The sequence below is a fragment of the Lolium rigidum genome, chromosome 7, assembly GCF_022539505.1.
Source record: "Lolium rigidum isolate FL_2022 chromosome 7, APGP_CSIRO_Lrig_0.1, whole genome shotgun sequence".
Classification (NCBI taxonomy): domain Eukaryota; kingdom Viridiplantae; phylum Streptophyta; class Magnoliopsida; order Poales; family Poaceae; genus Lolium; species Lolium rigidum.
In genome coordinates, this window is record NC_061514.1 from 315,960,361 (window position 1) to 315,986,641 (window position 26,281).

Here is a 26,281-nt window from a genome sequence, read left to right on the forward strand (position 1 = left end):
CGCTCTTATCGGATCCTTTAGATAACGGGCGCGAGCCATGATGGTGATGCGCGTCCAGCTGCTTTCGTGGCGGCCATGGCTTGTAGAAAGCGATTGCCATAGCCGCCGGAGCGACGTCCATTATATACACAACATGACGGGAACGAACGCTCGGTTTCCCACGTTCGAAACACCGGCCAAGCGGGCCAAACGCTCGGCCTCGCGCAGGAATCAACCGCCCTCCTGCAGGAACCGGTAATCGTCAGCGATGGGACTTGATGGAACGTTAATCGTCATTAAAAGTGCTTGACAGTCCTAAAAAAAATAGGTCGAACCGCTGAAGACACCCGAGATGCAAAGGGCCAGTGGGCCTTCTCAGCCGATTACCGTGTTACGAACATAGGCGGTCAATTTTGATGACCGAAATAGGTGAAATCCCGATGACCTAACTATTAATTAGCGACGGTACAAAATCAGCTACAGTAGTATACTACACTAGAGGTCTACAGATGGGACGAACTTCCTAGGGGTGGTGAATTCCGCTGCTTTTGCTCATAGGGGTTTGCGGGAAAATCATCATCATTATCTATCTTCTTTGTGGGGTAAAAAGCGAGTACGGATGCTTTGGTGGGGTGGTAATTATACCCCCAGGCCCGTACTTTGAGAGCCTTTTCCCGCTCCTCTTTTCGGCCCTCGTGTCCTGCCACTGGCCCGTGGGCGCCACCTCGGCCCCACGTGCCATGACATGGGCCCCGCATTCAGGCCACAGCCCTCGCTGGGCCATTTTTGCTACTCCTATTGGGCCCGTGCTGGATACACACATTCCTTACACGTGACAAGCCCATATCTCCTCCGGGCGAGGCCCATAAGGGAAGCGGAGTCGTCGTCGTCGTCTCGTCGCTGAGCGAGCGACACAACTGACTGACGCCGCAGTCGCCACACCGGAGTGGAGATCTCCAGCGAGAGCAGCGCCGCGGAGTGTTCAAACCGCCAAATCTCTAGTCTCCGTCCTAGGGTTTATCGACCCCCTCGGAGTCGAATCGACCCGCCGCCGGAGCAGCATCCGGTGCCGCCGTGCGGTAAGATCCCCGGTTCCGCTCCGCGTTCTCTGTCCAGTTTGGCTTCCCGTTCATGGCGCATCCCTGCCCACATGCGAGCGAATTCCGCCATTCGAGTCTGAATGTGGGACACGACGGGCCTGATTTCGATCGCGAAATGGGAATTCTCCGTCCCGGGCGGATTTCTGAGGAGGATCTCTTTTTTTTTTTTGGGCGCAGCGTACGATGGAGGAGGACGGCGAGGCGGAGCGGGAGGCGATCGAGGCGAGGATGCGGGGCGGGGATTACACCGGCGCGAGGACGCTGCTGCTGCAGACGCTGCAGACCAACCCCAGGCTCGACGGCGCCGTCGAGATGCTCGCGGCGCTCGAGGTCCTCTGCGCCGCCAACCGGCCGCCGTCGCCGCTCGCGGGCCGCGGGGCGGTCGACTGGTACAGGGTCCTGCAGGCCCTGCCCGGGGACGACGCCGCCAGGATCGAGGCGCGGTACAGGACCCTCCTGGACCAGCTGGAGCCCGCCAGGGACAGCCTGCCTGGCGCCGGCCTGGCGCTCGGCCTCGTCAGTGACGCCTACCAGGTGCTGTCCGATCCGGAGAAGAGGGCCAGGTTCGATTCGGCGAACGCCAACACATCATCAGTGGGTGGTTCTGCCAAGGGGTTGGTGATTGGTGCGTCGAGTAACGCGCATTTCGACCTGCGGATGCATGCCGAAGGCGCTGCACTTTTTAGTGGCGTCGATGAGCCAGCTCCTAGCAGCGCAAATCCTGAAGTGGATAGATTGAACTCTTTTTACATGAAGTATGTTCAACCCGCCGAAAGACCGTGTGCAGAGGTGGGAAATGGTTCAGACATAGCTAGTTCTTCCAAGACCAAGAGCACCGACTCTTTCTTTCTAGGTGATGAGGATGAGTTGCAGTTGCCTGAAGAAAACCATGGCGACGAGAAGCAAAAGAGTGTTTGCGAAAAGGATGTGTACTGTGAGTCCCCGTCGCAGGTAGATTTGGACGACTGCTTTGCTGACCCCTCAGATGCCGAACAACAAGATGACCACCACTGCTTTGATCAGCACTACGACTATCATAACTTTGAGGATGATAGGTCGATAGAGCATTTTACCAGCGGCCAGATTTGGGCAGCGTATGACTGGGAGAAGCTTCCTCGCAGATATGCATTGATAAATAAAATCTTGACTGACAAGATGCAGTTATATGTCTCATGGTTCAAACCATGCCCGCAATCTCATGAAGAGAACAAGTGGTTAACTGCAGGCTTGCCATTCGTTTGCGGAACCTTTGTTGTGGAGGAACGGCAAATATCACTGTCGTGTCCGAGCATGTTTTCCCACGAAATATCTGGTGATTATCTGAACCAACAGCTTGAAGTATATCCACGGAATGGAGAAGTATGGGCCATTTACAGTGACTGGGACATTGGGTGGTGCAGTGACCCTGAGATGCGTAAGAAGAGTGCATTTTCTGTTGTAGAAATACTTACCAGTTATTCAACAGACTCAGGTTGTACAGTTGCGCCCTTGGTAAGGGTAGATGGATGTAGAAGCGTCTTCCAGAGGTACAGGAGCGGGAGGGAGCAATTATTACAATTCAGCAGTGAAAATCTGCTCATGTTTTCGCACAGGATCCCTTCATTCAGATTCACTCATGAGGTTGGGACAGCATTGGAGCTTGAACATTCTGCTGTACCAGAAAACCTGCAGCATGTAAATACACTGGCTCCTTTGTCCCCACTTTCAGGCTTGCATAATGATACGAATGGCTTTTATGAAGCTTCTGTCGCGCAATTCTCCTATCCTTCAACAAGCAGTATGGGTTCAGGTATTCCCCAACAGCAAGGAATGATGAACTACAATAACAAGTTATCAGCTGAGGATTTTGTAGAAGGGCAGATCTGGGCTGTGTATGATGCCCGGGACCGGATGCCTAGGTCTTATGTGAGAATAATCCGCGTGGTCTCACAGACTGCAGTTTTTGTGTTGAAGCTGGAACCACATCCTATGCTTAATGAAGAAATACGATGGGTCGAAGATGGTCTGCCCGTTGCTTGCGGGGTATTTCGAGCTGGTACTGAAACTAGTTACAAGGACATGTCAGAATTCTCTCATCTTGTACAGTGTGACTGGAGTTCAAGGAGGTCTTTCTACCGTATCTTCCCAAAGAAAGGGGAGATATGGGCAATGTACAAAAATTGGGAGATAACCTTAGATAGCACTGACATTGACAATTGTGAACCTCGCATGGTTGAGATACTCTCTGATTATACTGATGAAAATGGAGTCAATGCATGCAGCTTGACTCGGGTAAAAGGCTGCCTATCATTCTTCCAGAGAGTATTACTGGAGGATTTCCATTTGACGAGGTGGATTTCAAGGTCTGAAATGCTCAGCTTTTCCCATCGTGTTCCTGCTTTTGTTGTCATTGAAATCAAAGAGCGTGATATACCACAAGGGTCATGGCACCTGGAACCAAGTGCCCTACCTCTTAGAACCATACATTGACAGTTCGAAACATAGCAGCTGAAGCTTACCCAGTTGTAATGAATCAACCCTTTCCTTTTGGCTCATTTTGAATAGATCTATTGCCTCTGTCTATGCTCTTGCCTATTGTCTTGACTGCTTTATCTGTTAAGGGAGTTGACACCTTTTCCTTGTACCATCCTTTCGCAATGGTTATTTCTTCTGACCTGTATTTTATCAATAGCGGACCAGGACAACATTTAACTTGGAAGTAAGATTTCTTAGGATAAATAGAAATATGCAACACCATACATTCTTTGATAAACTGAAACTTTGACTACTCCGTAGCAACAATTGTAGTGTTGTCTTAGTGTAGCTATTGCTACCAAATATCTTGAACCAGATTTGGGTTCTTTTTATGTTTCTAACTTGTAAGCTACCCAGCTTCTGTATTACACTGAAAGCATTAGTTTTCCCTTGCTATGCCATCAACTGTCTGTTGCAGTTTTCACTATTACTGTTTGCTATTAGATGCTACTAACAGGTTTCCAGCTGGGGTTATCTTCGCTCTGTCCCTGCTGTTCTTGTGGATGCTTCTTGTTTATACTTCCGTGGATGGGGAATCCTGTCAGTTATACTTCTATTTGGTTTGAACTTCAGTGTAATGTAAGGTAAATGAATGGATGGAAAATGATGTTTATGTGTGAGATCTGCTGATGTCTGCTTAACAAAGAAAAGTTAAGTCACCAACAAATAAAGGGCCTGTTAATGTTCTCTGTGCATGATGGCGTCCAGAATATTGGTGATTTGTTGTCAATAGTTCTACTATGATTTTAATATGGCACTGAGCATTACATATTGACAGTTCGAAAGCTGAAGTTTACCTAATTGTAATGAATTAATCTTTTTCTTTTGGTTCATTTTGAATTGATCAGTTTCATCTGTTTATTTATGCTCTCATATTGATTGTTTATCTGTTATAAGGGAGTCTTTGTTCAACTTTTCCTTCGTTGTACCATCATTTTGTTATATCTTCTACCCTCTATTTTACCAACTGCTGACAAAGACCGATACTAAAACATGGAACAAAGTTTTTTTTTCCAATTAACAAAAAAAATGCAACTCATACATTCTTTGAACTAGACATTTCAACTACTATGATGGCAACAATTGAGATGCCACTATGCCAGTCGTACTGTAGCAGTTTAACTGATTCCACCACGTTCTTTAGCTGGAGCTTCTGTAATTTTTTACCATTGTCATGCCATGAACTGTCCGTTTTCCATTTCCACTACTACTGATTCTTACTAGATGCTACGACCAGGTTCCCAGTTGGGGATATCTTCTCTCTGGCCCTGCCGTTCTTCGGGATATGTTCTCTCTGACACTGTTGTTCTTCTGGTTGCTTGTCGAGAATTTTGTCGGTGTGGAATCCCATTGGTTACGCTGCTAAATATTTTTCCCTGAGATGGAACATAAAGGTAAATGAAAGGATGGAAACTGATGTTGATTTGTGTGAGATCTGCTGATGTTGCATTGGTGCATAAGAAAGCAAAGTTACAATTACCAACAAATAAAGAGGCCTGGTAATGTTCTCTAAGCACGAGGATGTCCAGAATATCTCCACTAATGCTTCTATTATGATTACAGTAGGATATGCAAAACTATAAACAAGTGATTTATGTCTTGTACTGCCATCCTTTACCTAATTTTTAAGCAAGCTTGAACATGAGCAATTAAGATTTTCTTTGTTTGATTATTGTAACAATATTAATCAAGTACAACTGATCTTGTGGATGGGCTAAATATTGCTTTCTTGTTGCTGTCATTAGCATTACTTGTAAGCCTTATTTGGTACTTGATGTTGTCTTTACTTTAAGCGATATCTGCCTATGCTTATGCAATTACATAGATATTTACCCTTCCAGTGCAACCATTGGATTCTAATTGAATGAATAAACCTTGCACTCTGGATTTTATCCAATTCCAGGCTGCTGGTTTTGTTTTTCTATTTCTCAGTTACACCCTTGTATTTTGGTCCATTCAAAGGAAATGATAGGCTAGAATGAGCATTGTATTTTGTGGTCCTTTTGTGTAATGTAGGCAGCTTAACTTAGATACTATGGTGATCTAAATGTCCTTTTATCAACAGGACTTTATGGCGTTCATTGTTGTTGTCACTTGACTTACGCAACTATTTCCAATATACGTCTAAATACATCCTCTGAAGTCTAACTTGTTAGTTTAAAAATTAATTGACCAGTTAGTCCTCACCAGCTGATTCTACGAAACTGGTTGTATCGTCATGATTTATGTGTTTTTCTTGTGCTTCATACAATTAGTATTTGTATGTGCAAGTGCGAAGTGCAACTTGCTTAGGGAACGCATTTAAGAATGACAGAGATAGATGAGTGCATAATGTCTCTATTTATTTTCATGTGCTGTATACAAATACAGCTGTTGCTTGAGTGTTTGTATCGTACATGCAACTCTGAAAGCTTCCAACTTACTTAAGAAGCACTAAAGAATGACAGAGATGTAAATTCATGATGCAGAGTGGCGTGAAGCATTCTGTCATACTAACAACCAAGTTTACAGGTGAATCGCTTCATCTGTCATCCACATGTCGATATAGTGAAAACATGTCACCCTTGAAAGGTACATGTTGTGTGTGGTAAGGCTCAAAGTGGAAATTATTGTCCTAGCTGATGTCGAACTTGAAAGTGCAATCTTGGTCACTAGCGTACTCAGGGAGGAATAGAAGTAGTTGAGCTGAACAATGTGAGAATTGCAATTTGTTCCTTGCACGGCGTACTCTACATTTTGAACTCCCTCTGTTCACTTCGGCTTTGATTTGTTTCATACCATTTTAACTTTCTGTCTCACAGTTTTCAAAGCTATTAAGTAGTCCTGTTTCTTTTCAAGAATCCTTCAGTCTTCATGGGTGTTTCTGTGTATGTCAACACTCTGAATGCTATAAGGTGTTAAGAATGAGCTGTCTGTTTGAATTCGAAGCTGCATCATTGAGATTTGTTTTTCAAAGTTCTATTGTGCCATTACCACAACAACCTAATTAAGAGCTAGAGATCACAAACATTGATTGATTCAAGCAAAACTGCACTTTCTTTGCAGGTGGGGCATTGAATGTACGCGATTGATGCTTTTCTTGATGTAGTCCGGGGGTTTGGGAGAATGATAGTTCCTCTTTGCCTACTCATTATAAGATCGTGGTAGTTTGATATTTCTTATTAAGAACCTTTTTTTCTTGGAAGTTTAAGGATGTGACAGTATAATCATTCCGTACTAAATGACACTGAAGATACCTAGGGATAGTATACCTAAAGAGCACTTTGGTTCTTCCTTCTATTTTACCGAAACATTTTTGTTTCTTTTGACCGACCCTCTTTGCAATACCAACTCTGCTGATTGCATTTTTTAATCTTCACGCTGCAAGGCGCCAACAGGTGAGTTCCTCTGCCGTGTATGGTTGTACAATATACGTAGTGGCTTGTCTTGATTAGAAGCGTACAGTATCCTAATACAAATATAAAGAACCTTCCACTGCATAATATATTGTTGTACTGTCACAGTTCACCTTTCATCGAGTCCATTTTACTGGCCCTGCCTTAGACCTTTGAGTCGCGTAGCAGTGCAAGTAACCTCTCTGCTATGCATATCTGTATTTGTTGTACTGTTACATATCACCTTCCGTTACGACCATTTTACTGGTCCTGCTCTTGAACCTTTGAGTTGCAGAGCAGTGCAAGTAACCTCTCTTCTATGCCGGTTTGTTGTAGTTGACAAGAATGGGAAGTGCTTGGAATCCAATACAAAAGTGGGCCACTTGCAACTGGAGATCTCCGTCCCAGCTTACATTATAACCCAGTCATCCAATGGACTGTCATTGCAAATGATTTCCCATCTGATGAGTATTTGATCTCGTCACCTCTGTGACTGATGGGGTTCACCATCCATTCTTCACCTAACTTTGTTCGGGTAGGATTAATATATTCTAGTATTCTACCTTGTGAGTGATCTCTGTAAGCCGTTGTTACTCTTCCTCTGTCTCTTGCCAGGATTAGTATATACTATATAAAGAAGAGGAGGCTTTTGTACTCTCGTCAAGACAAAGCCTTGCGAGAAAAGTCTCGTTGAAGAGAGGAGAGGGAGCTCCAACCAGAGGGGGACGAAGAGCCAGAATGAAGCACGGGGAAGAAGATGACACAGCGAGCACAGGTGGATCAGACGCCACCATGGGCGGCGGCACAGCAGTCAAGCACCAAGCTTTGAGGCTCGCCGAGGACCTCTCCCTACCTTCAGTATGATCTCTCTCTCTCTCCCCCTCGCTCTCTCTCTCTCTCAAGCTTACTTGATCCCGGTATGAAATCTCTAACGGCTCTGCCCAGCTCTGATCATTTCCATGGTCTGGTCATGTTTTCTTGAGGTTTTGTTTTTCACCATTCGTTGGTGAGGAAGATGTCAACTGTGCGCGGATCACTATTAGTTTCCTCCTAAATTGCCTGCTTCTTCATTCTGATGATTCCGTTGCTCTTCTCTCCCTGAGCAAGCGGTGTCGCCGTGAACGGTATGCACATGACAATATGACATTAGAGTCTCTTGGATTCTCTTCCCATTTCTCAAGGCACTAGTAGGCCTTCAATGGCAGCCACTATTCTGTTGTACTTCTATGCGGCATTCAGTCTTCCCATATTGTGTGTTCCCTGCCCATTGAAATGTGTGACAGTGTGAGTGAGTGACCAGTAGTTTTCTCCTTGGATGCTCACGGTCCCCTCCATTTTCAGTTACCTTTTTTTGCCTTGAAACTTTTAGGATAAAGGCAGGTCGAAAAGCCATCAAATCAATCGATCTGCCGCACAATTCCACTACCACAAAATCCATCATCCTATTTTTTATACTTTCAGCAGAATAAAAGTGCTGAGATCAGAATGATCTCATTCTCCATCTTCCCTAAAGCACAAGTAGACAATAGAACAGCCAATCTGCATCTGCATGGAGCAGTAGCAGTAAGAATCTGACAGCCACGTCGCCACACAATCACACATGTAACAAGCAACTGTAGTAGGATGGCAGCAGCAGCGGTAGACGACTAGCACTGCAATTGCGGTGTCGGTTGTGCTTCTGAATTCAGATTGAGACCTCCTTGTTGCTCTTGGAGTTTGTGGAGGTGAAAGTGAAACCACCATGAATAATCGGTGCCCGATGCCATGTGTGCTTGCTGGTTGCTGCCATTAGGTTCCAAGGGGAGATAAAGACTGGATTTTTGTTCGTGCATTGGCTGGCTCTTGACCGTGCGCACCTGACATCACGTGCGTCCAGCCGTTAACCGGGAAGCTACGGTCAGGTCGCTGAAGCAGCCTCCCTCGGCATATAGATTCAGTTTTTTCTTTGTGTGAATGGTCAACAAATGGATTCCATAAATACAAAGTACAACTGGTCAACACGACAGCAGCTAACTGAATTCCCAGCTCTATCTCAACATCCCCTCGTCGGTCATTATAATATCTTCTGTAGATCTATTCCTACCCTGTATTTCCCTGGTCAAATACAGCAGCACATGGTATACAGAGTGCCTTATTTGACCTGTAGGTACAATACATTTACATGTGAGTTCATTTATGCGATTTAACTAGTGCAAGTAGAACATCATGCTGTCCTGTTTCAAAAGAAAAAAAATTATGATGTGATTCCTTCATTCCTATCCCACCATGCTAAGAATATTTGAACACGTTACTATATGCATGTGTTGCGCTGATGTGCACGGTTTTCATGAATTAACGATGCAAACTAACTATGTCGATCTGGAAGATTTGATTCAGCCAAACAAAAACATTTCACCGTCAGCTGGCTTAGCCAGGTTGTACAGTTTTGACCGAAGATCTCTGCACATGTATGTGGCCGCTGTACGTCCAGAAGAAGCAAACAGTACATAACACATGCTTGACATTGACGGAGTCCTTCGATTACAGTAGAGACTAGAGAATAAAACAATACAATCACTATCTGTGATAGTAGAAGATTGTTAAGAGCTCTTAGGTTGGATGGCGATGTGCTCGTTTAATTACCACTGACACATGGGGATAGGGACATCCAATTTACCCTGATATATACAAGGACACACAAGGAGTATACATGTAGTCATGTAGTGTGTAGACCGTTAAGATGTTAGTGTGTCATCTTAATTAACGATGGAGGGCATGTTCACCGGCACCCGACAGTAAGGTACGAGAGGCACCACTCGGCCACATGCATTTGCCCTCGAGTATGCATGTATAACGGTGTCCTCACTGATATGGGTAACATAATATCATATCACAAGCACCGCACGTGATGTCTATAAAACACATACTACGGTAGTACAAGCAGCAGCTTAAATTAACTTATCCACGTCATGCCATACAAACAAACAATTGCTCCTGGTAGCTAGTAGTACGAATACTGCACTCATGTGACAAGAATGAATTTCTCAAGTGGCAAGATAGAATTGGTTAGGTGAGACGCATGGATGCCAATTAGTACCTCTAATGATGCTTTAACTAGAGTAGGCCAGCAGGTTGCTATACCACTCAAGTGGTTAACCATTCACAACTACTAATCATCATCAGTAGCTATAATAGTTAAGTCAAGCCTAACCATTCACAGTTAATCATCGTCCGTGCCTACTAATTAAGTCGAGCCTAACTGAGTATTGAATTCAGTTAGTGCATCCATCACTGGCTTAGCTTAGTTTAGTTCTGCAGTAAGCATAGCTGGTTGCTGGCCCCTTTGCTCCATAGTCTATACTAGTACTAACGTAGAAGCAATACAAATTTTGAATTAATGGTGTTAAATTTAGCTTAGCTGTGTGGATATTGATGGGAGTGAAGTTAATGGAGTTGGGGATAATGCAGGTGCAGGTGGTGGTGATGAGCGCCAACATGGGTTGTTCGCACTGCCGACAGCGGGTCACCAAGGTGGTAACCAAGATGAACGGTAAGGATCTAATCGACGTCTATATGCTGCTTCCTCCAAAATTCTCATGAAAATCCTACATACATCGCTGTGCCGGCACGAAACGGAGGAGACTGGTGCCATGTTTGGCAGTCTGTGAAACATTTTAATCGCTGAACAGTTAGTGCATATATGTGTAGCTGCAATATTGCGCTGATGAGTTTCGGTTTGTTTTGATTAATCCAGCAGGGTTGCTGGATTACATGGTGGATTTCGGGAAGAAGGAGGTGACGGTGAGGGGAACGGTGCTGCACACCAAGAAAAAGAGGAAGAAGAACAAGATCAGTGGAGTTGGCAGCAGCTGGGAGAAGATGCCGCCGGCGTCTCCTAATATAAGCGCCAGGACACTGTCCTGGTTTTTGGGATGCTACGGTTCATAGCTAGAGTACATACCGTTCCTAGTTGCTTAATTATTTGTTAATTCTTCCTTTTCTTCTTTCTTTGTATTTTTATATAGTTTTTTTGCTGGGAAATAATGTATGCTGGTAGTAGCGATGTGTATATCATTTTCCAGGCATGTACGCATGTCCTATATAATCCCAATATTTGCAAGGAAACACTGTTATCTTCGGGCTTATTTGCAAGTACCAAACGAGACCATTAGAACTAGTAAGTTATTAGATGTCGTTGTCTGCTTACCTGACAGGTCTCATCCAAAACACTTTCTATTCGGTATATAGCCCCACTCCTTGCACGCTTGGAGAACGGGATCCACGTAGACGTAGGGTACTATACCAGCCAAATGATCCTATCTATATTTTCTTTTTTGAGAAACACGGTACAAACGCAAACGACATACAGGTGCATACACTCATCCCTAAAAACGTACACACGCACACCCTACCCTATGAGCATCTCCAGAAGACTGAGCTGGCGGATTGGATCTTGAAATTGATGAAGTCACCACAGACGCCTCGCCGTCGACGGGAACGTCGCCTCCCACTGAATATTCCGCCTTTATAAGACACACTATATTAAAATTCATTTTTTCTGTCTCTCTATATTAATTTTCTTTTTCGCAAAATTGTCACATGAGAAACTACTACCAATATCGCATTGACCATTGTACTAGGGGAAAGCAAGACTTTGTCGTGCAAGGATTTTCACGCAAAGGGCTTTATATACACGGCAAAGGCTTTGACGTGCGACGCCGCACGGCAATGTCTTCGACGACAAATCAATCTTTGTCGTGCGCCTGGCCAATGCTGCACGACAAAGCCTTTGCCGTGCGTCCCAGTCGCTGCCGTGCGCCCACGACTTTACCGTGCATGTGAGTGTTGCCGCGCGCCAAAATTCTTTGCCGTGCAAGCCAACGTTGCCGTGCGCCAACATCTTTGCCGTGCGCTGCGGCTTCACCGTGCGCCTGCCCTGTGCCGTGGAGATGCCTTTGCCATGCGCCCACACTCCAACACGCACGGCAAAGCCTCCTCCAGGCACACCCTCCTGCGTGCCAGGAGCACAGTTGCGCAGTGACCAAATGTTCTTTGTCGTGTGCATACACACGGCAAAGGCACATGTAATTTTCAGTTTTTACTGTTTTTCATTATTCCCAACACACAATTCAATATATATGATATATATCCATAACAACATATATGTAGCACTTCAACAACATATAACAAGTGCATATAGTCCATACAAGTGCATAGAGACCATACAAGTGCATATAGAGTCCATACAAGTCCATTACATCGATGACAAGTGCATAGTCCAACAAGTGCATAGAGTCCATAGAATCCAACAACGACAAGTGCATAATCCAACAACGACAAGGAAAAGCATGACGACAAGTTCATAGAATCCATATGGCATCAACCTTGTCCTCCTCCATTGCTTCCTATGGCACCATCTTCATTACTTTGTCCTTCTCCTACAAGGTGAAAAGGAAAAAAACATGAGATGCATTTAGCATGCATGGCTACATTTACATATTGACATGGAATTGAGCAAGTATTAGCATTTGCATATTGACATGGAATTGAAAAAGCATGGCTCTATGGCTACATTTTAACAAGTATTATCATTTGCATATTGACATGGAATTGAACATGGTGGTATGGAATGGCTAAATTTACATGTGTCATGGCATTCTACAACCTAGAAGCGTGTTGGGCACAAGTGTAGGAGAACTCACCGGGGATCAGTTCCGGATGATATTCTTGTTGTTGACGGTGAAAGGTGTCACCGGGCTCTGAGTGGGCAGTGCCTGGATGAGCGGCATGTTCGGCATCATCTACGAAGGCCCCTGCATCTGATGTCATGATTAGTCAATAAGACACGAGAAAGGACATTTGGTGGAGATATGGAGTTAACCACTTACCCACGACAAGGAGAAATGAGGAGTAGGAAGACTCCCCGGTGGAGAAGATAGAGCGGCTTGGCTCATCATCCAGCTCATCTGCTGCTGCTGCATCTGCTGCATCATCTGCATCTGCTGATGCTGGTAGTCCCTAAGTTGCTGCTCCAGATGCGCCTGCCGCTCCCGGGCCTCCTGTTCTCTTGATGCCATCTCCACCTACGTTGTGTTGTCGCGATGTCATTAACATTTTAATGGAAAGCATGTAAAGAAACGTAGAGGACCGAGGAAGAACATACCCGTAACCGCTCGACAGCTAGATCTGAAGCCCGTGGCCTGGTCTCTACCTGAGGCTGGCCGCTCTGACTACCACGATGGATATGGCGGAGAGTTGGAACAGTCGCTGGGCCGACGCACCCGTCACCAAGCCATAGGTGGCCATGCTTCATGCCTTCTCCCGCAAGCACCGCAACCTCAACGCCAAAGTCCTCGGCCTCTGGTTGGGAGGTCTTGTCGTGCTTCTCCTTGAACTTCGAGACATACGTCGTACACTGGGTCTCGGCTTGCTCGTTGACCCACGTGGACCCCGTCGTGCGCCTGGTCTTCATCTTTCGAATCAAGCTAAATATTTTCGGCTTCGCTCCTGTCCTGACTTCCTGCAAAAGAAAACATGTAATTAAGTGAAGTGGGACACCCTTGCGGAGTTAACAATATATAACGTGAATTCAAAGAATGAAGGAACCATTTGCTCACCTCGGCCTGCATGTGAAGAGAGAGGGGATGCTGCCTTGGATATGTGATCCACCACACATCTCTGCCCACTTCTGCTTGCCCTCCTCGTGCTTCTTGAGATACTGGGGGCATGTCCACCACATGACCATCGTCAGAAAGCACTTTTGGTCATTGCCGACGTACTAAGGAGGGTTCTACATACACAAGATAGATCCATTATGGTAAAATAAACTACATGGTGATAAAGAAATGAATAACACATAAATGCAAATACATGCAGGTACTGCCACAGTGCCATGAGCGTGTCCCGAGCGTCCTCCTTAGACATCCAAACGAAGCGGTCGGTGTGCCAGTTGTGGATGCACTGAACACGTGCCTCATAGCATGCCAGTCACCCTCGTCCTTGCCATCTCGTGTAGGATAACATCGCACGCAAGTTCCTTACCCTCAGCCCTCGTGAAGTATTTCTGCAACCATGCACATAGGTAAAAACAAGGGGCAAATACTTTCTAAGTAGGCCCCCAAGGATGTTCGCGTAGCCACGTGGCGGCTTCCTCGACGGGTCTTCAAACTTGAACGAACTGCACAATGAAACGACAACATCAATATGTATGTGATAAAAATTTCGATAATGATAAAATTGCGATAACGAAATGCCAAAATTAGCATGTACCTCCTTCCAGCGGGCACTAGAAAAACATCTCTTTAGGGCCACGTTCTTAGCTTGGGGAGCCATGTTTTCCCACACTGATATGGCTTCCTATCACGTGGCTTCAGCCTCTCCTCAGCTGCAACGTAGTGCTCCTCCGCCGACGCTTCCCAAACTAGGCTTGGGTCAAGCTCATACGGTAAGTCCCCCAAGCCATCATCCTCCGAGAGGTCCTCCTCGTCCCCCTCACCCTCCTCATCCTCATCCTCCTCGTCCTCCCCACCCCCATGCTGCTCCTGGTCCTCCTCACTCCCATCCTCCACCTCATCATCATCCTCGGTTGCGGGAGGGCTAGGAGGGGGCTAGGACTAGGAGTGAGTACTCGCGTCTCATTCTTCCTACGTGATCCACGCCGTGCAGGAGGGCTAGGAGGGGGCATGAGCTCAGGGTTCCCGCCTCGAAGAAGTCCTTACCAAGTCCGCGAGCTTCTTTCGAAGGCCCCTTTTTTGGCGGCATGTTTAAATCACCTGCAAACACAAATGAAGAGAGTGGTTTATTAGTACGCAATGTAAAAATATGAATATTAGTGAAAGCAACAAATATATAAGTAGATGAATATTACTGAAAGCAACAATAATGCAAATAGATGAACATTAGTGCAAGCAACAAATAGCTAGCATAGAGTTCTCTCAAACATAGCACGGAGTTCTTACAAATAACCTAGCTCTACAATCACTATTACACAGATTTATTACAAATAGGCTAGCCTCACAATTACTACTACATAGATCAGTAGCCTGTGTCGCCATCCGTAATTCGACCGCATGTTTCGTCATCGCCATCAGGCTCGGCGAACCAATAATCATCAATGAAACCTGGAGGTGGTCCATCCGCATCGAAGTCCATCCCTGCTTTGAACGCCTCGAGCAAACTCAGGTCTTCCGGGGCACAAACATCCTCAGTGATGAGGGTGCTCCACGGCAATGCCCACCATGAGGGGCTTAGGGTTGACGGAGTCCTGCAGGCTGACACGAGACATCGGATACCAAACAAACGGGGAGCGAGATTTACCCAGGTTTGGGGCCCTCGATGAGGTAAATCCCTCGAGTCGAATTTTGCGTGTCATGTGCAACGTTACTTCCTACTTGTCTGATATTGCTTATCGAATATATCGGGTTACAATGGGGTAGTCGAAGGCTACGGTTATGATCTCGTCGAGAGGCTAAGATTCTAAGGTTCTAGCTCTTGACTTGCGGCGAATCTATTGTTGAAGTTGTATCTCGGCAGACCCTCTCCTGGCCCTTATATTGCAGGCCAGGTCTCGAGAGTTATGTTCGGACTCGACTAGGTTACAAAGAGATCTACTCTAATCTTTCCTTGTTTAACGTTTTCTTGCCTTTTTCATCAAGAATCCTTCTTCGGGTGAGTCTCCTTTACTGGAACCGACGTACGGGTCCACCTTGGTTGTTGGGCAATCTTCATGGGCCCCTGGTTGGGCCGTAGGAGTTAGCCTCATGTTGGTTACCCAAAGGGTAATGCCCACATCAGTAGCCCCCGAGTGACTGGCCGAAGTAAAGCTTCGGGTAGGGACTATAATTGCCTTCTGTCGAATGTCCATAGCTGTCGAAAAGACTTGACCCGTTATCATCATTTTGAAGTCAATACTGCTTTTTTATCGGGTGTGCGTCCAGCGCTCCTGATGGGAGTAGCCCCCGAGTCTAGGGACGGATGCTTGCAACCGTGCGTAGAATCAAGTTGTACTACCCGAAGATTCTGATGCCGATGTTTTCTAAATTATCTTAATCATCCGATATATTTTTCTATATCGGGTCTTTTAAGACTTCGAGCAAAGTCATGTAATATGATAGTACGTAAGGGATAGGAGTAACGTGCCCAGTTTTACTCGATAAATCGATGTTGGTTACCTGCCGATAGCAAAACAACGTTACTCTACTCAGAATCAAGTCCCGGGGCTTGATCCTGGATCTTCTGAAATCTTCAGGTTCGTTTTCCTTTGTCTTCAATAACTTTTATCGGGTGCGCCTCCAGCGCTCCCGATGGGAGTAGCCCCCGAGTCTAGGGATGGATGCTTGCAACCGTGCGTAGACTCAAGTCAAGAAACTCAACGTTGTAGATTCCTTCGGATGCTAAAGAGTCGATACTTTTCATGACATCATCAGTGACGTGGCTTCTGCGGCGTCTCGATTGACAAGACATGACCCAACAGGCCCACCCTACTTCTGCACGGTCAGTTAGGAAATGACCGATCCTTGCGCGTTGACCGAGGCACCTCCTCGGTTTCCGTGCATAGTGGGGGTAAGTGTCCTTTGCCGTGATGGTCTTGATGACACGTGGTGACCTAACGCAGATCCTCCAGACCAAATCCTTGGTAACTCCCCCTTTTATATAGGAAAACATAGATTTCACTCCCTCTGTTCTCCCTTTCATCGGTTTCTTCTTCTTCCTTTGTTCTTGCATCTCACAACTACTGCGCCGCCACCACCGCCGTGCTTCAATCCACCGTCAACTCTTAAACATATTCCAAGATGGTGAAGAAGAAGGGCTCTACAGCTGCCGCCGGTGTTGCTTCAAGCACCACCGTCCCCAAGGCAATCGCCGATGCAACAAAGAAGGTCGTGCCGAAGGCCTCCGCCGCAGCGGCCAAAGATGCCCCCGGCGACTGGCCTGCTTCAACAATGTCGAAGCGCGACGAGAAGAAGGTGCGCAGCCTTGGCCTGATCCCTGCTGAAGAAGGGAATGCCATCTTACCAGGTTTAGCCTTGCGTTCCAATCCTCCTGCCGGTTTTACCGTAATGTTCGTTGCATTCTTGTACGGCGGACTATCTTTTCCTGCACATGAGTTTCTTCAGCGCCTTTTGCTTTCGTACGGGATCCAACTCTGGCAGCTAGCTCCAAATTCTATCCTCCACCATGAGATTTTTATCACCCTTTGTGAGGCTTTTCTTGGCATTGATCCTCATTGGAGTTTGTGGAAGAAGATTTTCTTCGTCAAACGGTACAACAGTAGCAGTGGATCCTTCATCACCGGTGGAGTTGGCTTTGTTGTCCAAAAAGAGGTGAACTACTTCAAATTTCCACTGAGGGAATCAGTCCAGGGATGGAGGTTGAAGTGGTTCTATCTTAAAGATTCTTCGGCAGCTGGCACGTGCATGTCGAAGTTTGTCAATGTACTTGAAGTTGTCCCAAAGAAATCTTGGAAGAACATAATGACAGCCAAAGAAAAGCCAATAACCGACAAGTTTTTTGAGAAAGTGCTGCTGATAAAGGAATCTGATGGCCAAACGATGATCAACACTGAAGTTGTTGCTGTGTTTCTGAAACATTGAATCCAACCAGTTATGTCCAGAACTCATCAAATGTGGCTATATTCAGGTCCTAAGGATGAAACCCGAGTCAATGTCGTAGAATTGTCTGAAAAGGAACTGTTAGATGAGGTCAGGCGTTTGACCCATTTTAGCCAAGAAGACTCGATTCCCATGTTGGCCCTTCATGAGCCCTATGGCCTTGACCTCCAACTGATAAGGGGTGGCCCGATCTTCTCAGTAAGCAACGGTGGTGATGATGATCACGGGATGAACACAGCGAAGAAACACGGATGATGAAGTGGATGATAACTTGTATGACGCAACGAGATCTCTCGATTGGTCCCTGTCGCCAAGGCAACAGCTCTCAACCCTGCAAGATATTCGCAACTCCACACACTTGCGCACGTAGACGCCGACCACGAAGCGGTAAGTTGCAATCTACTAATTCCCAATGGAACAACAGATCACACAAGACTTTCAGATCTACACCAAATCAAGCAATATGGTGTAGGGATTCAATAGTTTTGCAAAAGCAAACAACTAAGAACTAGGGTTTGTCTTAAACGTGGTCTAAAGCAACTTTGGGGGCGTCCTGGGCACTTATATAGACGTCCGGGACGACCTCAGGTCGAAAAATTACGAAAATAACCGACCCAGAATAGATCTGGTCGAGACAGACTCGGACACGGCCGGTCTGGGGGCCGGTCGACCGGGCCTGGGATAGGGCTGGCCGGTTCAAACCGGGCCAGGGACCGGGTGCTGACCGGGCTCGGGAATTGTCGCGCAGTAACCCTCCCGGTTGGCATCAGCTGGCTTTCCGATTGGCGCCGGGGCGGACCCGGCGTGCCGCCCGGTCGGACCGGGCCAGGGATCGGGCGCGCCGGCGTGGTGGCCGGTCTGACCGGGTGCTGGGCCGGCCTGGACTTTGGCTTGTCCTCTCGCGCATGCCTCCCGCTCCTCCCTCGCGCGTCCATGGAATATCTTCATGTCCAGCTCCATGCCCAGCTTCTTGTCCATCTTCACGTCCAGCCGCTCCTCTCCTCCTCGTGTGATGCTTGTCTCCTCTTCATACCTGATGATACATAAATAACAAGACTTAGGCAGTATAAAGTTCTCATCAATCAAAGTATTGTTTAGGAACAAGTTCACCTATTGTTTAAGTAGCTTCGCACGAGCCATTGTAATAGGTCCAATCCTAACTTCATTGGACTTGAGCTTAACAGCAGCTTCATCTTTATCTTGTAATGACGGAGGTAGTGGTGTAGTAGGGATGTCCTCATCATCTCTCCCCCCCCCTTCAAAAGGAGTCGACCTCGATGCTCCAAGGTCTTCTCCATCATATGGTGTCAAATCAGCAACATTGAAAGAATTACTGACACCAAACTCATCAAGTGGAAGATCTATAGAGTATGCATTTTCATTGATCTTGGCAAGCACTTTGTAAGGACCAGCACCACGAGGAAGTAACTTGGACTTCCGCAGCTTCGGGAACCTATCCTTGCGAAAATGTACCCAGACCATATCACCAGGCTTGAACAACATCTCCTTGCGCTTCTTGTTCATCCTTGCAGCATTGCTCTTGCCTTTCTTCTCTATCAACTCTTTAGTATTCACATGTATCTTCCGTACAAAATCTACCCTCTTTTATGCCTCCATATTGACTCTCTCATGTATAGGCAAAGGCAACAAGTCAAGTGGAGTAATGGGTTTGAAACCATACACCACCTCAAAGGGACACAGCTCCGTGGTAGAATGTACCACCCTGTTGTAAGCAAACTCAACATGTGGCAAACACTCTTCCCACTCCTTCAGGTTCTTCTTGATCATGGATCTCAAGAGTTGTGACAAGGTTCGATTCACCACCTCAGTTTGACCATCAGTTTGGGGATGACAAGTAGTACTAAAAAGTAGCTTTGTCCCCAGCTTTCCCCAAAGCGTCTTCCAGAAGTAGCTCATGAATTTCACATCACGATCAGAAACAATAGTCTTCGGAACTCCATGTAATCGTACAATCTCCCTGAAAAACAGGTTAGCAATATGCGACGCATCGTCGCTCTTGTGGCAGGCAATAAAATGTGACATCTTAGAAAATCTATCCACTACCACAAATATAGAATCATGGCCTCGCTTAGTACGCGGCAAACCCAACAAAAAATCCATACTAATATCCTCCCAAGGTGTAGTAGGTGCCGGTAAAGGACTATACAAACCGTGAGGCTTCAGCTTGGACTTGGACTTGTTGCAAGTAATGCACCTCTTCACATACCTGTCCACATCCCGCCTCATCTTTGGCCAATAAAAGTGATCAGCGAGCATGAGTAGCGTCTTCTCACGCCCAAAGTGACCCATCAAACCTCCAGCATGTGATTCCTATAATAAGAGCAAACGCACAGACGATTCTGGAACACATAGTTTGTTAGCTCTAAACAAGAACCCATCATGTATGTGATATTTTTCCCATGCTTTACCAATAGCACACAAGCGATATGGTTCAGCAAAATCATGATCGATAGCATACAAATCACATAGTACTTCTAATCCAGAAATTTTAACATCAAGTTGAGTTAATAGCATATTCTTCCTAGATAGAGGATCAGCAACAATATTATCTTTTCCCTTCTTATGCTTAAGAATATATGGAAAAGACTCAATGAACTCGACCCACTTAGCAAGACGCTTATGCAAAGTAGATTGAGCTTTCAGGTATTTTAAAGCTTCATGATCACAATGTATGATAAATTCTTTTGGCCACAAGTAATGTTGCCAAACCTCAAGAACTCTAATTAAAGCATACAATTCTTTATCATATATAGGATAGTTCAACTTAGCACCAGAAAGTTTCTCAGAAAAATATGCAATTGGGCGACCCTCTTGCATCAACACACCACCAATTCCAATACCACCAGCATCACATTCAATCTCAAATTGCGTATTGAAATCAGGAAGTGCAAGCAACGGTGCGGAAGTTAACAATCTCTTAAGTTCATCAAAAGCATGATCTTGGGCTGCGCCCCACTCAAAAACAACACCCTTTTTAGTCAAGTCATTCAAAGGTGCAACAATAGTACTAAAGTTGGGCACAAATCTTCTATAAAACCCAGCTAGACCATGAAAACTTCTTACTTGACTCACATTCATGGGAGTAGGCCAATTTTGAATAGCTGCAATTTTAGACACATCTACTTCTACTCCATGCTGAGAGACAACATAACCCATAAATATGACCTTATCTTTGCAAAATGTGCACTTCTCAAGATTACCATAGAGTTTATTATCACGCAACACTTGCAAAACATGTCGAATATGTATAGTATGATCAGATTCATTGCGGCTGTAGATTAATATGTCATCAAAGTACACAACCACAAATTTGCCAATAAAATCACGCAAAACATGGTTCATCAGTCTCATGAAAGTGCTAGGTGCATTAGTCAAACCAAAAGGCATTACTAACCACTCATATAAACCAAATTTTGTTTTAAAGGTTGTTTTCCACTCATTCCCTTCTTTCATCCTAATTTGATGATGACCACTACGCAAATCAATTTTACAGAAAACAGCAGCACCACTCAATTCATCTTGCATATCCTCTAAACGGGGAATAGGATGACGATATCGAATAGTAATGTTGTTTATCGCTCTACAATCTACACACATACGCCATGTACCATCTTTCTTAGGAACTAGAATAACGGGAACAGCACAAGTACTAAGGCTTATGCGGATATAACCTTTGTCGAGTAGCGCTTGTACTTGCTTCTGTATCTCCTTCGTCTCTTCGGGGTTCGTTCGATATGGTGCCCTATTAGGTAGCGAAGCTCCGGGAATCAAGTCGATTTGATGCTCAATACCTCGCAATGGTGGTAGTCATGCGGGTACCTCCTCCGGAAACACGTCGCCGAATTCCTGCAAAACATTAGAAACACCAAGAGGAAGAGGGGTCATGTTGTTAGAAAACAAAACCGTACCCCTGTACAAGAGCACAAGAGGCATGGTTGTAGGATCCTCACTAAATTATCTCATGTCTTCTTTGGTGGCTAATGAAACTAAGGAATTCACTCTCTCACTTTTCGTTATATCACTCACGACATTACAATTCTCCCGCCTATCTAAAGAAGCATCCTCCAAGTTTACTTCAACTTTCTGACGAGATTCATTGACAATTTGTTGTGGTGACATAGGGTGTAGATTGATTTTCTTGCCCTTGAACTCCAAGTGATATGTATTGGCACGGCCATTGTGTTGCACAGAACGGTCATAGAGCCAAGGGCGACCCAATAGTAGGTGACACACCGTCATAGGAACCACATCAAAATCAATGGAATTCTTATACGGTCCAATCGCAAACTCAACACGCACCATGTGGTTTACCTTCATCTCACCATTGTCGCTCAACCACTGAATATAGTATGGATGCGGGTGCGGTAGATACTTCAACTTCAGCTTGGTACACAACTCCTTGCTTGCTAAATTGCGGCAACTCCCGCCATCAATAATGACCTTGCAAGCCTTGTCAGGACCAACGAAAGCCTTTGTTTGGAACAAATTACAGCGCTGAGTAGATGCACTAGGCAACACATTAAGAGCACGCTGACACACAACTATAGTGCGAGCTTCAGACGGATAAGCATCTTCACCATCAGTGTCATAGTCATCATCTTCTGGAGCATTAGGATCAACATCATCTCCAGTCTCATACTCATTGTCCTCATTGATAATCATGACTTTACGGTTAGGACAATCCCTCTTGAAGTGACCCTTGCCACCACATGTATGACAAGCCATATCACGATTGCGCGCAGTAGACATGCCAGACCCACTCGAACTTGCAGCAGCTTCGGTCTTATTTGCATTATACACATTGGAGACCGGCTTACTAGACGGAGTAGAGTACGGTGCGGAGCGCGTCGATGGCACTTGCGCCGTAGGTGGGGACGCACGAGGTGTGAAACGCCCACCTCCCGTAGCACGATCTTTAACCTTTGCTTCGTCAGCCATTTGTGATTCAGCTTCTCTTGCATGATGTAACAATTGATTCATATTGGTGTAACTGTAGTGACGAATAATTCCTTTGATATCATACTTCAATCCGTTGAGAAAACGCTGCATTGTCATCTCGAGAGACTCACGGACACGGCCACGCTGCATAAGCATCTCCTTCTCCATGTAGTATTCATCCACAGTCTTCACACCTTGTCTCAATAGGGTCAACTTATCATAAATTGTACGCAAATAAGTAGTGGGCACAAAGCGAGAATTCATCGCCTCCTTCATAGCTCGCCATGTGACAATAGGTTGCTCACCATCCTCATGTCGATTACGAACAAGTGCATCCCACCAACGCAATGCATAGCCATCAAATTCGGAAGAAGCAAGCTTGATCTTCCTATCTTCAGTGTAATTCGGATGTAAACTCCATAACTTCTCAATCTTGAGCTCCCAAGTGAGGTATTCTTCAACATCAGCGCCTCCTTCGAACTTGGGTATAGAGAACTTAGGCTTACCCAATCCATCTTCTTCCTCAAATGCACGACCATGGCATCCAAGTTCAGCCAAACCACGAGGACGATTACCAAGTGGCGCACCACGAGCATTACGTGCGTCATCTTGAAGCTCGGGATCATCGTCATCTTCTTGGCGCACCACAGACATTTGCAAAGTTTGAAGAGTGCGTTGGATATCCGTCATTTGATCTTTCATCGTAGTGACGGTCTCACATGTAGTTTCCAGCTTCTGGGAGACCCCTTGGACCGTTCCCTTAAGCTCATCACTTTGAGTGCGGAATTCACGTCGCATCTCATTACGAAGAGCTTCATACTCCCTCCATGTGATAATATCTGCATAATTCTTGTTTTGCTGGTTAACAATTTTTTGATCACTAGCAGACATGATTAGTATGTTAGTGCACTAAATCAAAAATATTTGGTGGTACTCTCACAACTCACTCAAAAACTGATAAGAAAAGGAGATCTTACCGTTCCAAAGTAAATTAGTGTTGCTTACCACTTGTAGTAACAACTAGTGCACGGATGTAGCGAAGAGAATATCAAGGGTATAAGAAAAAATCGCACGGCAAAGCAGAATATATGTGGGGTTGTAGGTAGGCTACCTATTTGCACCAATAACAAGCTCTAGCGCTGACCGTAGACAACCAATGATACTCACACAAGGCGATAAATGTGGCAATGCAACTATATGGAGGAAAAAGGTTGCAATGCACTCGAGATACGCTAGCAAAGCTCAACGAGACAGGCACAAGATTGCTCAACTACAGGTGCAGTAAAGTAAACTTAGGCCTTCACTTGATTCTTCTAGCACTTCACCTTTCTTTTTGGATTTTTCTTTTGTATAACACGCAGCTATGTAGCTCTTTTTGCTTCTTTTCTATTTTCTGTTTATTTTTTTGATATGACATTACTCCTTGATAACACGGCCAACAAAATATGCAAAGCACCAAACCCTAATGAGCAGCCTGTCGAGCGGTAAAACTAGTCTCTTCTAGGGAAGTTCCTAGTCACTTATATCGATAGGCTGTGTCTATGGTTGGGAAAAAGCACACTGTACGCTATGTGGACTCGGAGTAACAATAACTAAAACTAGATGATAGCGGAAACTCAAACCCTAACAATACTAGATGGAAGAAAAAGATACGCAAAGACAACTACGAAAAGAAACTAAAACTCGAAATTAGTGCAATCTAAAGCTATGGCAAACCCTAACCCTAATATTTTTGGCTTTTTCTGGATAGGAAACACTCACAACTCAACTATGGGGTGGATTGTGGATGGCTTACCGAGGAAACCCGAGAATCTGATACCAAGATGATAAGGGGTGGCCCTATCTTCTCAGTAAACAACGGTGGTGATGATGATCACGGGATGAACACAGCGAAGAAACACAGATGATGAAATGGATGATAACTTGTATGACGCAACGAGATCTCTCGATTGGTCCCTGTCGCCAAGGCAACAACTCTCAACCCTGCAAGATATTCGCAACTCCACACACTTGCGCATGTAGCCGCCGACCACGAAGCGGTAAGTTGCAATCTACTAATTCCCAATGGAACAACAGATCACACAAGACTTTCAGATCTACACCAAATCAAGCAATATAGTGTAGGGATTCAATAGTTTTGCAAAGCAAACAACTAAGAACTAGGGTTTATCTTAAACGTGGTCTAAAGCAACTTTGGGGGCGTCCTGGGCACTTATATAGGCGTCCGGGACGACCTCAGGTCGAAAAAGTACGAAAATAACCGACCCAGAATAGATCTAGTCGAGACAGACTCGGACACGACCGGTCTAGGGGCCGGTCGACCGGGCCTGGGACCGGGCTGGCCGGTTCAAACCGGGCCAGGGACCGGGTGCTGACCAGGCTCTGGAATTGTCGCGCAGTAACCCTCCCGGTTGGCATCAGATGGCTTTCCGGTTGGCGCCGGGGCGGACCCGACGTGCCGCCCGGTCGGACCGGGCCAGGGACCGGGCGCTCCGGCGTGGCGGCCGGTCTGACCGGGTGCTGGGCCGGCCTGGACTTTGGCTTCTCCTCTCGCGCATGCCTCCCGCTCCTCCCTCGCGCGTCCATGGAATATCTTCATGTCCAGCTCCATGCCCAGCTTCTTGTCCATCTTCACGTTCAGCTGCTCCTCTCCTCCTCGTGCGATGCTTGTCTCCTCTTCATACCTGATGATACATAAATAACAGGACTTAGGCAGTATAAAGTTCTCATCAATCAAAGTATCGTTTAGGAACAAGTTCACCTGTTGTTTAAGTAGCTTCGCACAAGCCCTTGTAATAGGTCCAATCCTAACTTCATTGGACTTGAGCTTAACAGCAGCTTCATCTTTATCTTGTAATGATGGAGGTAGTGGTGTAGTAGGTGTAATATCCCAGGATTTGGGGTTACAAAAAGAGAGAATAGAGAAGTGTGCATTGCATTCATGCATAGAAAATCCGAGGAATTTTCGCGCTTTCGTTTAAAACTGGCAAAGTGAGCGAGGTTTCTCTTGCATCGGTGGAATTGAGTTAGTCATCGATGTGAGTGCGATAAATCTCGACAAGATTAAGCTTTTAAGCACAATTGAAATATCAAAGATGGGTAAGACAAATACTTCAACTTGATAGTCATCAAAAGTTAAATTGAACCTCATATTGGAAATTTGAATTTAAAAGAGCAATTTACATTTATTGTGGTATTTAATAATACTAAATTAAGGAATTAAACTATTAAGAACCATAGAATTCTTGGAATACCAAAATGGGAAAACTCAAATTTTCAATATTATCATATAGAACAATGTTCCATAATACAAGTTATGATTAAACAATAGGGAATAAAGACAAGTAAATAAAAATAGGAACTAAATATTACAAATAATAAATACTCATATGAGTAATCTTGCAACAATTATCAAAGTATCACCATTCACAAATGAATACAATTACTAACAAGGAAATTAGAGCTTTATTGATTGACACACAATTATACAATGTCTTTACAAAAGAATAGAGAAAAATGAATATAAAATACAAGTACACAGATAATAAAAGTAAATCAGATCCTAAACTAAATCTTGAAGATTGCTATCTTCAGCATTTCTTCTTTAGCTTGAGCACCTGCAAAACAAACAAAGAAAACAAAAAGAAAAGTAAAGCCAAGTGGCTGGATTAAAAATAAAATAAATGAAAAAGGAAGATCTTTCTTGGCCGGTCTGATCCACAAGGAGATGCACTCAGTCACGTCAAGCAGCCATGCAGGCTAACAG

The 26,281-nt window shown here is 45.2% G+C and overlaps 2 protein-coding genes across 3 annotated transcripts; both read left to right on the forward strand.

Moving 5' to 3' along the window:
- Positions 1-1,262: 1,262 nt before the first annotated feature.
- Positions 1,263-3,635, forward strand: LOC124677165. Its single transcript, XM_047213166.1, has one exon. The coding sequence runs from the start codon at positions 1,263-1,265 to the stop codon at positions 3,546-3,548; it is 2,286 nt and encodes a 761-aa protein (XP_047069122.1). The 3' UTR covers positions 3,549-3,635.
- Positions 3,636-3,743: 108 nt separating this feature from the next.
- On the forward strand, positions 3,744-11,091 carry LOC124677166. Of its 2 annotated transcripts, XM_047213168.1 has the most exons (5): positions 3,744-4,177; positions 4,831-4,987; positions 6,062-7,825; positions 10,415-10,496; positions 10,704-11,091. In XM_047213168.1, the coding sequence occupies exons 3-5, from the start codon at positions 7,706-7,708 to the stop codon at positions 10,892-10,894; spliced, it is 393 nt and encodes a 130-aa protein (XP_047069124.1). In that variant the 5' UTR covers positions 3,744-4,177; positions 4,831-4,987; positions 6,062-7,705; the 3' UTR covers positions 10,895-11,091. The 2 variants fall into 2 exon arrangements, with proteins under 2 accessions (XP_047069124.1, XP_047069123.1); XM_047213167.1 differs by lacking the exons at positions 3,744-4,177; positions 4,831-4,987 and having other exon boundaries at positions 5,898-7,825; positions 10,701-11,091.
- The last annotated feature ends 15,190 nt before the right edge of the window (positions 11,092-26,281 follow it).